The sequence below is a fragment of the Colius striatus genome, chromosome 4 (assembly GCF_028858725.1).
Source record: "Colius striatus isolate bColStr4 chromosome 4, bColStr4.1.hap1, whole genome shotgun sequence".
Lineage (NCBI taxonomy): Eukaryota > Metazoa > Chordata > Aves > Coliiformes > Coliidae > Colius > Colius striatus.
The window spans coordinates 77,158,948-77,176,692 of record NC_084762.1 but is presented as its reverse complement, the minus strand read 5'-3'; the positions used below and the strand labels follow the sequence as shown (position 1 = coordinate 77,176,692).

Here is a 17,745-nt window from a genome sequence, read left to right as displayed (position 1 = left end):
TTCCCAATATTGCAAGCTGAGCAACATCTCTTTAATCCTTTCTTACTCTTTTCCATTTCTAGGGCTAATACCATGGTATTGGTGTATATCCATGATCTTTTTGCCATTCCAGATGTTCTTTCAAAGCAAAAAAATCAAATTCGTATATGGGACTTCATCCTATTTTCCTCCTTTTCTACTAAAGAGTATTACTTGCAGAATACTATTTTATTTTACATACTTTCGACATTTTTCTTTATCATCCAGAGTACAAAGTGGCCAAAAATTACTACAGTACTCTATTAACTGCTTCATAGTCAAAGAATTATGGGGATTCCTTCAAACCCCCTCCCTTCCATCAAGGAGCTATTACCCACTGTAAATAGTAGAGATCAAAAATAAAAGCTTAGCACAAAATGACACAAAATGCACAAATTCAACATAAAACACAAAAGGAAAGCTTATTACTTTAACCCCTTTAAACCTTCAGAGCTCTTTCAGTAGGACTCTTAACTCACAGTAGGGGAGTCAGACCCCTCCTCACTTGAGTGCCTACAGGCCTTTGTCTGCACCTTGCAGGCAGGCAGTGGGACTTGAACTCACTCCACAAGGGACTCAAACCCCTGTTTAAGGAAAGGAATGAATGTGTTTACCTTGCTAGGGGTCTTGCTTCAGAGCTCTTGGGTCCAGGGATCAGAGGTTCTCCCTGAGGATCGCTCGGTGCCAGCTGGAGGTCCTGCGATCCCACGGATCCGTTGAGGTTCAGAAGCGAGGTCCCTTCGTGGTCACCAGAAACTGTCACCAAAATTGGGAAATAAACTCCTGAACACCATTCTAGCATTAAGAAGCAGGCATTCATTTTTTGCAGTGCTGGGTGCACGTAAGGTGGAGCAATCCCCTGTGCATCCAGCGCTGCAATAAAGGAAAACCAGCTTCTTAATGCTACAGTGGCATTAAGGAGTTTATTTCCCGATTTTGGTGACAAATGGACAGCCTCTGATCTGTTTTCTGTCTTCAGTGTCTGACAACTGTGGAGAAGACAAACCTGCTACTGCCATTATGTCCTCTGTTAGCTCAACCCAAAGAGGTTTGTTCTGTAGTCCTAAAAGCTCCAAGCTGTTTGGTTGCTTTGACGCTGAAGAACAGACCCTCCATGGATTTCTAAAGTATAAGACAGTGCAGACCCCAAGTTGAAAAACGAATATCAATGCAACCCATATATTAATGCAGCCTCTGTGGTGGAGAGCACATTAGCTCTTGTGGCTTCATTTCCAAAATACTGATGATTAGATTTTGATCCTATTTTTTACATTTTAAAATTGACATCCTGTAGGAAAGACAAGTGCAAAAGACGAGTCCCTGTGGAGCTAAAGCATCTCAGCCTTATCCAAAGATTCACTTGGTCTCTTTCACACCATGTTGTCATTTGCCACACTCCTGTCTTTCTTCCTCACTGTCTCTCTCCCCTTGAGTATTGGAAACCAAAACTTGACCTGGAAAGAGAGAAAAATGATGCTATCATCATAGTGTTACTGAATTAGAGATCACCTGGACACCCTGTATAGTCAGTGTTGAAGGCTGTTAAAAATACCAAACTAAGCCAAACTATATGTGTCTGCAGCTATCTGGGTTTGCCATAAATATATACATGTGTGTGTGTTATTTCCATTAGTGTATATATACATATATATACAGACCCAATGTTTCTGCAAGCAAAAAGTTCTGTTTCTTAAAGGTATTTGCAATTGCACTCTCACTGTGTTTTAAAACAGAAATCTATCACCTTCCATTTTGCTAAGCAACAACTGAACATCTTTCTCTGCAGTAAGAGGTTGTTCACAAATGCCTAATATTTGCTGTCTAGATTGCAGGATTTTTTTTTTTTTTGCTGGAGATGCTTTTCATATGTTCAGGAGAATCAAATTTCTTTTCTGGAGAGCTCTAAGTTTGAGGAGTATTTTCTTGCCAGCACATAGTCATCTGAGTGTACCCATGCCACATATGATGCATGTATGTAGAAAGACAGAACACAACAATTACGTGATCCAGTGTCTCCAATACACAACTTGTCTCTGACCTCCATGCACTGGGGAAAATCTATTAGCACATAATTGCAGTTAACAAGTGTTTAAATATTTCCTGGATCTGGCTACCACCCTGAGCGGGAGAGAGCTGATGGCTTACCGTTCTAGCAAACATATTCTTCCCTGTTTTCTCTTGTAGCTTTGCTCTTTTCTTGAGTAATTTTGCATGCAAATAGTGTATCCGTTTCATCTTAGTGTCAGGATAAAATGAAGTTGACACAAGTATTTTAAGTTGAGTCAGGAAGCCAGAGAATAACCCAAAAATTATTAAGATGAAGATGATGACTCCAAGCTGGATCCATGTCTTGAAGAGAGTAAGCTCTGGCTGAGGGATGCAGTCATGCTTAAACAAAGAGATCTTGAAAGGATCAGTCTTCGCAATATGCTCTCTCATACCAATGACAAAGCTGTTGTCATTCCTCTGCACAAGAAAAGATGAAAAAAAGAGTTGATCATAGTACAGATTCCCTCCTTTCTTAATATATCTCCTATCGAACATTCAGATTTACAAAGGGCCATGACTCATGTAGTCCTTCCAGTCTCTATGCATGCTGTGCTTATAAAAATGTGTTTATTGGCTATTTATTAATTTTTCAAACATTTTCACTATATCTTTTGGGAGATTGTCCCACAATTTGGGCTGTTAAGATCTTAGATTCTCAGTTTCTCTGATAGACAAATACTTAGCTAGTCTAGCTGTAACGTTTTAATACATTTTCACTCCCATTAATCTATTCAGATCCTCTGTTGGAGGGTTTTTCCTTCAGAGTGAAATAGTAGAGTGTGTCTATCTCTGGTTGTGGCTCAGTAAATGAACAGCAGTGCTTCCACACCCACCCAGGCAGGTGCTCTGACCATAAGATTATAATGCAAATAAAAATCACCTCTCCTCCTCTAATATGTGCCTCTGCTTAGAAGAGCTGATGTCTTGCATTGCTTGTGGAGGAAAAAACTGAATGAAAGGGGCTAAATTAGACATGCTGCTTGGACCAGTACTTTGTACTGTCAGGCAACTTTGTGCTTTGTGTGTAGGAACACTGTAGAGACACTGAATCATCCAGCTTCTTTTCTGACCATGTCAGGGGAATATGTAGCTCTTCCTTGTGGCCCTTCTAACCACTCTACAGAGGTCAGGAACTTCTGTTTGTTAGATTGTTAGAAGAATCAGGCACACAATTCATGCTAATCATTTTCAATCTGTTAGCCTTTCTTTGACATTACCTTGTTCAATCTATCTCAGTACATTTTATCCCTAAACCAAACCAATGTATAAGCAAGTAAAAACTGCATTATTAATTCAGTATGAAAGAGGGCTACAAGTGCATGAGGAACTTCACAGTTCATATCAAGAATAAACATCTCAAGAAGTTGCTGAGTCTGTCCGGCTTGATCAGACAGCTTTCTAGACCCCCTGAGGTCAGCTGCTCTGAGGCTTGTTATGACAGATCTGTTGAGATTAAATTTTACATTTTAATGTGACTAGCTTTCCTTGGGGAACTAGAAACAATCTGATGATGGTGTAAATGTCTGTTTTGGGGAAGTCAACCAGCTTTCCACGGGAGTGAATACTACACATAAAGAGAACAAAACTATAGCACAGGCTTATGAATCAGCCAGACAAAGTCAGGCCTGGATCCTCTGTCAGTGGCTGGTGGGACTAAACTCCTTCTTTGCCTTGACTTAGGTCACACTCAAGGCAGATCATGATAAAGGGCTGTCCTCAAGAAGGAGAGAAACACAGGTAAAACCACATACAGCAGAATAGCTGAGGCTACAGTAGGTTGCGTAAGGTTGGGCTTTTAATATCTCCAGGGATGGAGACTCCACAGTCTGTCTCAAAAACCTATTCTAGTGTTTGATCACCTGAAGAGTTAAAAAAAACTTAAAAAATCATGTTGAAATGAAATTTCCTTTATTTTGTGCCTATTGCCTCTTGTCCCTGTACTGGACACCACAGAGATGAGTCTGGCTCCTCTTCCTTACAGCCAGCCACCATTAAGTGTTTATATACACTGATGAAATCCTCCTAAGCCGTCTCTTCTCCAGCCTGAGCAGCCACAGCTCTCCCAGCCTCTCACTGTATGAAAGATGGTACAATCATCTTCTTGACCTTTAACTCACTCCAGTATATGCCTCCCTTGTACTGAGTCTTATCAGTAATGAATGATAGGACAAGAAGAAATGGGCTCAAGTTGTACCAGGGGAGATTTAAATTGGAGATGAGGAAGACCTTTTTTACTGAGTGGGTTGTTAAGCATTGGAATGGGCTGCCCAGGGAGGTTGCAAAGTCACCATCCCTGAAGATATTCAAAAGACACATAGATGAGGTACTGATTGATGGGTTTGGCAGTGTAAGTTTAGTGCTTGAACTCGATGCTATCAAAGGTCTTTTCCAACAATAACAACTCTATGATAAGTACTAAGCAAAAGAGAAGGATTACATCCCTCAGTCTACTGGCAACACTGCCTAATGCTGCCCAGGATATCTTGCTCTTTGCCATAAAGGCACAGTGTCCATGAGAACTCTCAGGGCCTTTTTCTGCAGAGCCACCCCACAGCTGTTTGGCCCCAAATACTTATAGTGCATGAGGTTATTTCTCTCCAAGGACTGCAAGACCTGTCATATTCCTTTGCTGAACATTTTGAGGTTCCTGTCAGCCCGATTGTCTAAGCTTTTTAAGTCCCTTAATGGCAGCACTGGTGTCTCAGCCACTCTTCCCAGTTTTATATTATATGCAAACTTGTATGGCTACAATCTGTTGTTCTGCTCACATCATTAATGGAGAGCTTAAACAGCATAGGTTCCAGTGTGTACTCCTGGGGGACATTAGAAGTGCTGTTGTGCCACTAATCAGAACCTTTTGGGTCAGTTCAGCCAATTTTCAGTTCATGCCACTCTCCATTCATCTAGCCATCTCCATTCATCTCCATTCATCAGTTTGTCAACAAGCATGTCATGGAAGACAGCTTTGGAAAACATAATAAATGCACAATTAGCAAGGTGAGGCTGACCAGACTGTAGTTGTCTCGATCCTTCTCCTTGCCCTTCTTGAAGATGGGAGTGGCAGTTGCTTTATTCCACTCTTCAGGAACCTCTCCTACTTCCCATGACCTTTCAAAGATAATCAAGAGTGGCTTCACAATCACACCTGCCAGCCCCTTCAGCACCTATGGGTGCCTCTCATCAGGTCCCATTGACTTACTTTGCTTAAATCATAGAATCATAGAATGGTAGGGTTGGAAGGGACCTTTAGAGATCACCTTTTCAAACCCCCCTGCAGAAGCAGGGTCACCTAGATCAAGTTGCACAGGAACATGTCCAGGCGGGTCTTGAAGACCTCCAAGGAAGGAGCCTCCACAACCCCCCTGGGCAGCCTGTGCCAGGGCTCCATCACCCTCACAGTAAAATAGTTTTTTCTTATGTTTAAGTGGAACTTTCTGTGTTCCAGCTTCATCCCATTACCCCTTGTCCTGTTACTATCTACTGTAAAAAAGAGGGATGTCCCAACCTCCTGACACTCACCCTTTAGATATTTATGTTAATAAGATCACCCCTCAATCTCCTCTTTTCCAGACTAAACAGCCCCAGTTCCCGCATTCTTTCCTCATATGAAAGATGTTCTATACCCTTGATCATCTTGGTGGCCCTGTGCTGGACTCTCTCCATCAGTTCCCTGTCCCTCTTGAGCTGAGGAGCCCAGAACTGGACAGAGTACTCCAGGTCAGGCCTCACCAGGGCAGAGTAGAGGGGGAAAAGAACCTCCCTTGACCTGCTGGCCACACTCTTCTTGATGCATCCCAAGATACCATTGGCCTTCTTGGCCACGAGGGCACATTGCTGGCTCATGGTTAGTTTATTATCAATCAGGACTCCCAGGTCTCTCTCTGCAGAGCTGCTCTTCAGCAGTTCGACCTCTAGCCTGTACTGATGCATGGGGTTGTTCCTTCCCAGATGCAGGACTCTGCACTTGTCCTTGTTGAACCTCATGAGGTTCCTCTCTGCCCAATTCTCAAGCCGGTTGAGCTCCCGCTGAATGGCAGCACAGCCTTCTGGGGAATCAGCCAGTCCTCCCAGTTTGGTGTCATCAGGGAACTTGCTGAGGGTACACTCTGTCCCCTCATCCAGGTCAGTGATGAAAATGTTGAACAAGACTGGCCCCAGAATTGATCCCTGTGGAACTCCACTGGCCACAGGCCTCCAACTCAATTCTGTGCCATTGATGACCACCCTCTGGGCTCTGTCATTCAGCCAGCTCTCGATCCACCTCACTGTCCACTCATCCAAGCCACACTGCCTGAGCTTTGTGATGAGGATGTTGTGGGAGACAGTGTCAAAAGCCTTGCTGAAGTCAGGGTAGATGACATCCACTGCTCTTCCCTCATCTAGCCAGTCGGTTATGCACTCATAGAAGGATATCAAGTTGGTCAAGCAGGATTTTCCCTTGGTGAAGCCATGTTGACTCCCCCTGATAACCATCTTATCCTTCATATGTTCAGTGATAACATTCAGGATGAGTTGTTCCATCACTTTTCCAGGGATGGAGGTGAGGCTGACTGGCCTGTAGTTTCCTGCCCTTGTTGAAGACTGGCATGACATTGGCCTTTCTCCAGTCCTCAGGCACCTCACCTGTCCTCCATGATTGTTCAAAAATGCTAGAGAGAGGCTTAGCAATCACATCAGCCAGCTCTCTCAGCACTCTAGGATGCATCCCATCAGGACCCATTGACTTATGAGCCTTAAGCTTGGCCAACAGGTCTGTAACCTCTTCCTTTTCCACCCAGGGCAAGTCCTTTGCTGTCCTGGCCATCATGTTATCCTTGCCTGATTGGGCTTCCCGAGGGTCAGCCTTGGCCGTAAAGACTGAAGCAAAGAAGGCATTCAGTACTTCAGCCTTCTCTGCATCCTCAGACACCAGGGCACCCTCAGCATTTAGCAACAGGCCCACATTACCCCTCACCATCCTTCTGCTGCTGATGTACTTGAAAAATGTCTTCTTGCTGTCCTTAACATCCCTGGCTAAATTTAATTCTAGAAGGGCTCTAGCCTTCCTAGTTGCACCCCTGTATGCCCTGGCAATGTTCCTATACTCTTCCCAAGAAGGCAGCCCTTGTTTCCACCTCTCATAGATGGCTGCTTTCTGCCTGAGTTGTCCCAGCAGATCCTTGCTCATCCATGGAGGCCTCCTACCTCCTTTTCCTCCTTTCTTGCTCATTGGGACACACTGATCCTGGGCTTGGAGGAAGTGGTGCTTGAAGACTGACCAGATCTCATTGGCACTTCTACCTTCTAGAATCATATCCCATGAGATCCATCCAAGTAGATCTTTGAAGAGGACAAAGTCGTCTCGCCTGAAATCCAGGGTCACAATCCTGTTTTGTGTTCTGCCCCTTACACAGGATCTTGAACTCTACCATCTCATGGTCACCACAGCCGAGGTTGCCTCCAACCTTCACATCCCCAACCAGGCCCTCTCTATTCGTCAGTACCAGGTGCAGCAGCACACCCCTCCTCGTTGGTTCCTCGATCATCTGCAACAGGAAGTTGTTGTCAACAATCTGTAGGAACCTCCTGGACTGCGTGTGCTTGGCTGTGTGGCTATCCCAGCAAATATCAGGGTGGTTGAAGTCCCCCATGAGGACCAGGGACTGTGATTGTGAGGCAGCTCCCAGCTGTTTGTAGAAGGCCTCATCCACATCCTCCTCCTGATCAGGTGGCCTGTAGCAGACTCCTACAGCAGTATCACCTGCCTTGCCCTGGCCATTCATTTTTACCCATAAGCACTCTACTCTCTCCTCATCCCCACCCAGGCACAGTTCAGTACACATTAATTGCTCTCTCACATAGAGAGCAACTCCATCTCCACGCCTTGTCAGTCTGTCTTTCCTGAACAATACATAACCCTCCATGGCTGTGCTCCAGTCATGGCAGCTGTCCCACCACGTCTCTGTTCCCTGACCTGATGTTCCCTGACCTGATCCTCCTCCACCAAGAGGAAGTCTTCCTTGCTCCAGACTTGCCCCCAGTTGCTGAATCTTGGAATTCCTGAAAGCTGTTATCCCTTGTGAAGGAAGAGCTGAAAGTGATCATGAGTTCTTGGGGCTTTTCCACCTCATTTGTCACCGGAACTCCTACAGCACTTAGCAATAGAACCACATTTCCTTATGTCTTTCCTCTGCTGCTGATAGACCTGTAGAGGCCCTGTGTGCTGTCCTTTGCTTGCCTCACCTGAATCACCTGCAGGTCAGCTTTGACTTTCCTACCCCCACGGCTATACAATCAATGTCTCTGTATTCCTCCTGGTCCCCAGTCCCTGCTTCCACCTCCTCTATGCTGCATTTTTAATGACTCTATCCAGAGCTCATTGCTCATCCATGCTGTCCTCCTGCTGCCTTTGCTTGATTTAATTAGGATGAGTAATTCTTGAGCTTGGAGCTAGTGATTTTTGAGTATCAATCAACTGTTCTGAATCCTCTCAAGGATCATATCCCAGGGGTCGAGGAATATTTTACACGATGTTTTGGTACTACTAGATCACAGCTGCTGTGCAGCATCAGGGTTTCTATGAGACGTAAAGCCCCCTTAGCATGTGTAGCAATCTACCTCCTCAACTTATTTCACATTAGACTGAACAGATGATAAAAGCTTCTCTGCTTTTGAACAGGAATCTGACTTCTCCGAAATGGGTCTGACTTACTATGTGTGTGGTGATTGCATAGTTACAGTGAATACAAATGCTTTTGCATCTACCAAAGTTTGTATGTCCTGTTCTGTTTACTTGTAACTTCAAGCAATGCACTTATTGCATTGGTCACATAACTCTTTTACTCTCTGGAATTGCTTTTGGATAGATGGGGATAGAAATGGGAGTGAATTTGGATAGAAATGGGAGTGAATTCTTGTAATAATAATCTCTATGAGGAAATAATAAAAAATGCTGAATAAGAAAAAAACTGTCAGAAAAACCAGCATGTATGATATTCTACTAACAGTCAAGCATCCCTTTGAAATATTATCTTGGAAGTATCAAATGGCTAGATGCTTTTTGAAAGTATTTTAAGCCTGATCTTTCAAGCTATCAAATTGGGCAGTTTTCCTGTGCCTGCACCCTATCATGCTGGTCACCTGCTCCAGCAGTGAAATCTCCAGCTTTAGAAATATTCACAGACAAGACCTTGACCAATCTGATATGACTCTGAGATTGCCCTGGTTTGAGCATGAGACTAGTCTAGATGGTATCCAGATGTCCTTTCCAACCTAGTTGTTCTATGTCTCTCTACGGCGTTGTTGTTCCTGCTAGAAGAACTCTGGGATTTTGGCAGCACATTATTATTTTATGCGAATGCAGCCATGCTTTTTTATATGATGAGCTACACACACTACTCAGCGAAAGAAAGGAAGGCATCTCTTATGTCACTGACACCGTAGCAATTTGATTATATAAGTGGTGCTTCACAAATGTCAGCATTGTGGGTTTCCAGTCTTAAGCTTCCAGTCTTGTTCACATCTGTAAGTAGAGGAATGAAAGACTTTCTTCCTGTATTTACCATTCTCTAGAAATATGATGACACTTTGGATAGTTCAGAGAACTATCTGGTCCCATCCAACATACATATCTGTAAAGGCAACGGACCTTTTTGAAAAAGATGAATGAACTCCTGGCTCATTGGCTGTCTGTCAGCTCCTGCAGCTGCTGAAGATGAAGGGAAATGTTTTCAGCATGAAACTAAGAAATATAACATACCAGTAAGTACTTACTTGCTGAAAGAGGCTGAGTTGAATCTCTATATCGGGTACTTCTTGGAGATGTTTATTCACAGAAATAATTAACCAATAAAACAAATAATCTACTGCAGCAAACAGAAGCCAGATGCAAAGATGAATAACTACAGGGGAAAAAAAATACTGCATGTTTTTTCTGTCCTCTCTTGTGAAGCGGAAAGATGGGATTATCACATAGTCTTTTCTTTCTTTCCTGTTAAGTGGTAGAACGCAGGGTCTTTGCTGTTGCTTTTGGTGCTCATCAAATGCTATGAACTCTTTTGTGATGTAAGTATTTTTAAATTTGGCACTGTGAGAGCCCATAAATCTTTTGATAAAGAGAGCAGTTCCAAAAGAAGCTAGAAAAATCCCCACCATAGGCAATACTTTCTGCCCTATATAGGGCAGTATAGTCAGCATAAAAGATATCTGATTAGCAACTCTCTGGATTTCTTGCTTTGTGTCATTTATCTCTTGTTTTAATGCATCATCTGAAATTGAATAAGATGGTGCGAATTCATGCTTTAGGTACACTATATGTTTAGGTAGTTCAGTGGAATGCTTGACCGCCTCATAAATCCATTTTACTGCCTCAACATAGTATTTTATCAAGGCAAATTGCTCATACTCTAAATGACAGGTTATACTGTCTGCCAGAACTTTTAGGTTGTGAAAAATATTTTGAATGTTGCCAGCCACCACGACCCCTGTGCCAGCAGTAATAAGAGCATTCCTACCATTTTGGAGTCCACAAGAAAGAAGGAATAGGACACTAAAACAGCGCAGGTGCTTGAAACAAGAGAGTGCAATCGAAAGCAAGATCCAGATGAATCCAGAAATCAGTAAGGGACACAAAGGGTAGTGTGCCAGGGAGAAATGCATGCCAAGGAATAAGAGAAAGCTTGAGAGGAGGCCAACCGCAGAGCAAAGTGCAAAAAGCTGCATCAGATACTTCCAGCCAGGCTTCCTTTCAGATATAAAAATCCTCCATGCGTTCTGTGCTATTGAGACAAATGCTTGCATTTTCTTCCAATTGTTGCTGACACTGTGATGGCTCAAACTAAAAAGAAAGGGAAGCAAAAATCATGTTCATTACAAGGTCACCCTACTGACAGTGATGTGCTTTTAACTGGCTAGTTGATACTTCTTCACATTGCAGAAAATGCAGATCTTACCCATTTGGAGGCTGAGCCACCCATGTCTCTGGCCCCAGTATCCTATACACAAACACAGAAAAGACAACTCTAAAAGATATGCTATCTGTTTGTCAAAATATTTTTATCCTCTCAGATTTTGTACACTTTGCTTTCCCATTTGCTGTATAGACACAGTGATTCTCATGTACATATGTGTGTATGTATGTATGTGTAAGAGGGACACAAGTGTCCCGAAGCACCCGGTGCCTCCCCACAGACACTAGCTTTGCATTACAGGGGCATCAGGAAGGGAAAGAGGGGAGCATGGAAGTTTCCCATTGGAACACTGATGCAGGGAGCATGGCTTGACCCATGAGGAGCAGCCAGAGCATCTGCCATGAAGGAAGGAACCGTTGGAGCAGCATGTACAGGCTGTCCAGAGATGGAGAATGCAGGTCTTCTTTTTCAGCTGGAGGTAGATCAGTACAGAGGGAAGGCAGTGTGTCTTAGAGGCATCATTCTTTCTTTGGGTGTCTCCTGGGATAGGAGAGTTACAAATTGGTCTTTCAAGGCTAAGTGCTTGTACTTGCCACCATCTTTCCAGCCCACCAGCATGCTTGTGCTGTAAATTAGAGTTATTTCTGTGAGAATCTATTCATTTTGATGGAAGACAGGCCAGTGTTCACATTTTTCCCTCTTTTAAAATATAATCTTTATAATGCAATTTGTCCAAAGATGCAAGATCAATCTATATGTATATTAGCTTTTTAACATAATAGAACAATATTAATTAAATAAAATAAACTGTTGCATTTTTATCTTATAACAGGGAATAGTTGTATTTGCAATTACATCCTTAAGATACTACTTTGTCTTGTGTTTAGCTTGAACACAGCAGGTACTCAGGAACTAAACTATTATTTTGTTCAGCTACTCTGTTTTACTGGCATTTGACTTAACAAATTCTACTAGCATCTACTGCACCATTTCCCGCTCCCTCTCATTTTAATTAGTTATTATTTATAGCATTAATGGTTTTGCATGCAACAGGAGCTGTGGATGATCAGAGCAGGCATCTGACCCCAGCTGGGACCTTCTTGGACTGCTATGCTCAGTGCGCTGCTTTTTCCTGAGCTCATTTAGGCCTGATCCTTACTAGTGCTGAGGACTATTGTGAAAGATACTGAGTGGTTTTGGTGCTTAACTGCTTCAGCAGGGATTAACAGTGAACAATAACTCTGGTGTTGGGCTCAATCCCTGTCTCTACCTTTCTGGAAAGGTTGAGGAATGTTTCTCTCCAGGGCCTCAGTGAACTCCTCTGTAAACTGAGTATAACGACAATTAGCAAATCCTTCACAGGAGCAAATTTAGTTAATTAATGTTCCCAAAGTACGAAGAGGTCACCATATGTTTGGAAAAGTAATATGAGTGAAATGTGAAGAAGGGGTAGCACACTGGACAGCTTTGCCATGAGCTGAGCTGTTGTCTGCTTTGCTGTCTTCCTACTAAACTAGAAATTAAGAGGCATTTTTAGGAAGCATAACTAAAAAGGAGATGTTAATAAGCCTGGAGTCAAGCAGAACAGGTACTGTTGTTGAGTCAAGCCAGCAAACCCTGCCAATGAATCTCGAACTTCCTAGATTAGATCCTCAAATGGTAGAATTTGCCTCATTTGTATAGATCTAAGAAAAAATGTACTGTACAGTGGATAGATCTGGAATTCTGTTCTTGATTTAAGAAGCCATAAAAAATCCAGTGCAAAAAACCCAAGTATTTATGTAATATTATGCAAAAACATCAGTGTGAGAAAATAACACATTTTGAGTTTTGGTGGTTTTTTTTTTTCAGTGCTGATTTCATAGTTGTTCTCAAACACAGTTTCTGCATGGTTTTGTGTGTTTGTACACATGGGTATGGTGTATGCTGTTAACATTTATAAGCATTTGGCAAACAACAGGGATTTTGCCGTGACTGTATCTAAGAATTGGAGAGAGGGTCAAGAATGAAGCTATAGAATTAACAACAGCCATTCCTCTGAATCTGGAGACTTGCAAAATGTGAGGGTGATGGAGCACTGGCACAGGCTGCCCAGGGAGGTTGTGGAGTCTTCTTCCTTGAAGGTCTTTAAGATCTGCCTGGACGCATTCCTGTGAGACCTGATCTAGGTGGACTAGATGATCTCTAAAGGTCCCTTCCAACCCTACCATTCTATGATTCTATTCTATGAAAATATAGGCAGAACTTGAAAAAAATCAAAATATCTCCTTTACAGGGCAAAATCAATGTTACATTGATATCACTGCAGTACTTGACTTATACATGGTAGGATTGTGTCTAATCTACATGAATCCAGAGTTTTAAAGCAGGAAAAGTGTTGTAAAGAGCCATTGGACTTTGAAGCCTGTGGCGTGGATGCTCAGGGGTCTCTAAGTGGTTACTGAAGGTTGGTGAGGGGGGGCATTCCTTTCCCCTGCAGAGTGTGTCTCTAAGCTCAGCCACCACAGTGTCAGAGTGCATCTCTGTTGCTTGTCTGACACCTCCATTTTCCCACATAAGACATCAAAAAAGAGAGACAGAAATTCAGCACAAAAGAATGATGCAAAGGATGAAAAATCTAAACCTAAAAAAAAAGTGGAGGATGGAAATTCTTGTGTGAGCAGGCACTTAAACAGCTGTGAATGCTTGGAAAGGGAAAATAACACTCTGGCTCAGAGATAGAAATAAATCTTTGGCTCCAATAAAGACACTAATTCAGTGCTTAAAGAAATAGTAAACCCTGTGAGCCTTCTGGAATGATTTCGCTTGAAAATATAAATCTCAGAAGCTCTCCTGAGGCTGTTAGGTGCAGATATGAATTCTAACAGGAGGCTGACAAGAACAAAACCTTAATTTCAGTTGCAATCTGAAGCAAAGTATTTTTTTCTTCTGTTCTGCAACATGAACTAATGTGTGGAGGCTGATACCATTATTTATGTAGCATAAGGAAAGAATTATTCTTGGAAAACAATTTCTTGCTTTTAAGTGTCAGTTTCTTTCCATTGTAGTTTCTTGTGATGTACACCACATCAGCATGGAGCTGGAACTTCTTGTGCTCTAGCTCTGCCTTTGAACCTGATTTTTCTGTGGAGTGCAGGGGAAACTTATTTATGCCTTAGTTTTCCTCTCTAGGAAATACACAGATCTGAAGTGTGATAATCATCTACCATATGGCATGCTGAGAGGATCTTTCCAGCTCAGCCATGAGCTCTATGCTAGAGCTATGCCATCTTTTTACAGTATGTCTATGATTTCGTCCCTGCCTGCTATGGTGAGTCCTCCATATTCATGGTCCAAGAAGTTGTGGCCATCGTGACTACTGATTTAGTCCTATTCTAGTCCCTTGCTCATCCCATATCTGATGATGGCTTGCTACAGATAGAATAGAATAGATTAGTTCAGTTGGAGGGGACTTGCATCATCTAGTACTGTGATAGTTTGGAACTCTTTATATCCAGAGGGAGTATTCTGAAACTTTCTCTATGCAAACCACTGCTTGCTTCAAGACGATCAGCTGGCCTACATTTCTACTATATGAATTGGCCACCCGTGCAAACTCTTTGCCATCTTTTAATATCATGGAAGAAGCAAATGTCTTCTAAAAATGTATAGTGAGAAAAAGAATGAGATTTACTAAATAATTAGTATTTTAAATAGAGACACAGCTGATTTGGCAAAGCATGACAGAGTTAGATCTTTAAGTCTACTTTCTCTTTTGACGCAGATCTAACTTGGACAAAGTTTGGGGCCATGAGTCCCAATGAGTTATGACTGAACAGTACCAGCTGTTTTTTGTGCCTTCCCATGAAGTTTGACATGAGTTTTCTCTGTTCAGGGCTGTTTGAGCTGACCTCAGGAGCAGCATAGCAGTTGGACAGGCCCTTTGTCCTGTGCAGTGTACAGGATCCTCATACATAAAAATAAAGTCTTATTAAGTCAAATGGGAAACATATCCCATTGATGCTAAAGCTTCAGCTACCCGGTGATCTTTGCCTCATAAACTCTGTTTGGATTTTATGCAGGAATTAAGGAAGAGAAAGCACACAATAAGGATATAAAACCAAATGTTTCCTTTTTTAGGCAGTTTCATCAGCCTTCTCTCCTAGCCTGGATCAGTTGCACTGAAATGTAAGAGAATTACTTCCCTTTTTTGGATACTGTCTAAAAATGCAACTCTGAACTGTGGTTTAGTAAGATGCAAAAATATGGAAGGGACCCTCACATTACTTCCTTTGGTCATTGCAAGGCATACAGCAAAGAAATAAAAATGCAATCAAAAATCCAGCAACACTACTTTAACTATCCCCAGGGCTTCATTGAGATCTCTACCATTTCTCATGTTCTCATTATTTGCTTTTAACTGCAGGGGGAAGGAGAGTACAGGAACTAAACATAACCAACACAGATAAGGACTAAAATATCTAATAAAATACATGCATATAGGAACCCAGAACACTAAAAACCACACCAATGCGAAAAAACCACTTTATACACATGCAAAAGCAAACAAACAAAAATAATAACAATCAGGATCTCCTTGTCTTTGTGTATTTAAACTACACAGCTCACAAAAAATTCTGAATGCTACATGATATGATCAGGTCTTTAGGATGCCACAAATTGGTTAAATGTTATCTAATATCAGATGTCTACAGCATAATGTCAACATCTAAGCTATCTATCTTTATGTCAATGAGGAGAAACAAGTAGTCATCCAGAGATATATTTCAGTCCTGGTTTAGAAGTCCATGCTCACATGAGATAGCTTGCATCCTATGAGAGCTTTGTCTCTTTCTCAGCTATTAGAGTCAGGATTACTCAGACAGAGATATCATATGAGATGAACCTCTCTCTATATTTCTTCAGGTTATATTTGTTTGAGCTGAGTACTCAGGAACTATCATGAGCAGCTGGAGAAAGTGGGCAGCTATGAAAGGAATATGGAACAAGAAACCAAATTTTCTCACTTATACCACTATGGGATGTGTTAAGTTTAGAACCTCTGATGCATCAGACACACAAACATATCCTTAGAATCATAGAATCATAGAATGGTAGGGGTTGGAAGGGACCTTTATACCATTTCCACTGCTAAAGCAGGTCCACCTAGATCAGGTCACACAGGAATGTGTCCAGGCAGGTCTTGAAGACCTCCAAGGAAGGAGACTCCATACCCTCCCTGGGCAGCCTGTGCCAGGGCTCCATCACCCTCACAGTAAAGTAGTTTTTTCTTATGTTTAAATAGAACTTTCTGTGTTCCAGCTTTATCCCATTACCCCTTGTCCTGTTGGTAGATACAACAGAAAAAAGAGATGCCCCAACCTCCTGACACCCACCATTTATATACTTGTAAATATTAATGAGATTCCCCTCTCAGTCTCCTCTTCTCCAGACTAAACAGCCCCAGTTCCTGCAGCCTTTCCTCATACGGAAGATGCTCCAGTACCCTGATCATCTTGATGGCCCTGTGAGGGACTCTCTGCAGAAGTTCTCTGTCCCTCTTGAGCTGAGGAACCCAGAACTAGACACAGGACTCCAGATGAGGCCTCACCAGGGCAGAATAGAGGGGGAGCAGAACCTCCCTCGACCTGCTGGACACACTCTTCTTGATGCATCCCAAGATATTGACCTTTCCCTTGAAGCACAGGGAGAATGGATGCACTGTTTGGGAAACCCAAACTGTTTGGGAAACCCAAACAGTAGCTTGCCTATTGACAAAAACAACTCTACAAAACACAGAAAATGCCAGGGAATATGAGGGATGTTACATAGTCATATATCACTGCGCACACATCACTACATAGAGTTTTGAGAGAGCTTAGCACTAAATTGTTTCACGATCTTGAGGAATAGACCCTATAATCAGTAAGGTAACAACAATTAAAGTGAGTTCTTTTACCTTAGAACAGCTAACTCAGTCCCTGATTGCTATCCACACTTCCTTGATATTAACCCTAAAGTGTTACTTACAAGCCCTCCTGTAAAGCGCATGAAGGATCTTCACAGTGCTGTGTGTCTCGATTTTGGTGAGGAAATGAGATGGGTGCTAGTAAAAAATTTTCCATGAGTAATTTGTTTCCCATAGCATCCCTCAGTGAGTCAGGCACATGACAATTTTGAAACTATTCTGGTTCAGACAAAGATTCATGAGGAAGTAACTTATACGCAAGACCAAAATGGTATGTAATTGCAAGTGCCACTTTTCACCTTTTTTTTCAAGCAGAGTAATAGATTTGAGCAAATGAGATCAAGGCCCAGATTTCAAAGACAATTTTATGTTTATGAGGTAGAAACTTTTACTTTTGATAGCTAGGTAATATTCATTACACTTATCTAGAGCAAATGAACACAGCACATGCATGCCTTAGGTCTAGGATGTCTAAGTTATTTTGGGGCTTCTCATTGAAACTAGCAGCTATCCAGTGCCCTGATAACTTTGGAAAAAACTTTGTTTTTACGCAACAAATATTCCTACTGGAATCTGTGTGAATATTTCTGTAGACAATCTGTCAGAATGTGGCCCTTAGAATGGTACTCACTTTAAATATCAATAAATAAAAGACATCCAAATTATGTACCACAAGTCCTTGATTAATAAAGATAATTGATATACAGGATGGTAGAGCAGCTATTCAAAGGAATTTTGACAGGCTGGAGAAATGGATTTACAAGAATCTCATGAAGTTCACCAGATGAAAATGTAAAGTCCTGCCCCTGGGGAGGAATAACCTCAGGCACCAGTACAGGCTGG

At 42.1% G+C, this 17,745-nt stretch overlaps 1 protein-coding gene across 1 annotated transcript; it reads right to left on the bottom strand.

The window, feature by feature from the left end:
- Positions 1-926: 926 nt before the first annotated feature.
- DCSTAMP (dendrocyte expressed seven transmembrane protein) lies at positions 927-17,003 on the bottom strand. The gene is made up of 4 exons (XM_061995709.1): positions 16,965-17,003; positions 9,820-10,882; positions 2,164-2,484; positions 927-1,472 (listed from the first exon to the last, which is right to left on the bottom strand). The coding sequence occupies exons 2-4, from the start codon at positions 10,843-10,845 to the stop codon at positions 1,389-1,391; spliced, it is 1,431 nt and encodes a 476-aa protein (XP_061851693.1). The 5' UTR covers positions 10,846-10,882; positions 16,965-17,003; the 3' UTR covers positions 927-1,388.
- Positions 17,004-17,745: the final 742 nt, after the last annotated feature.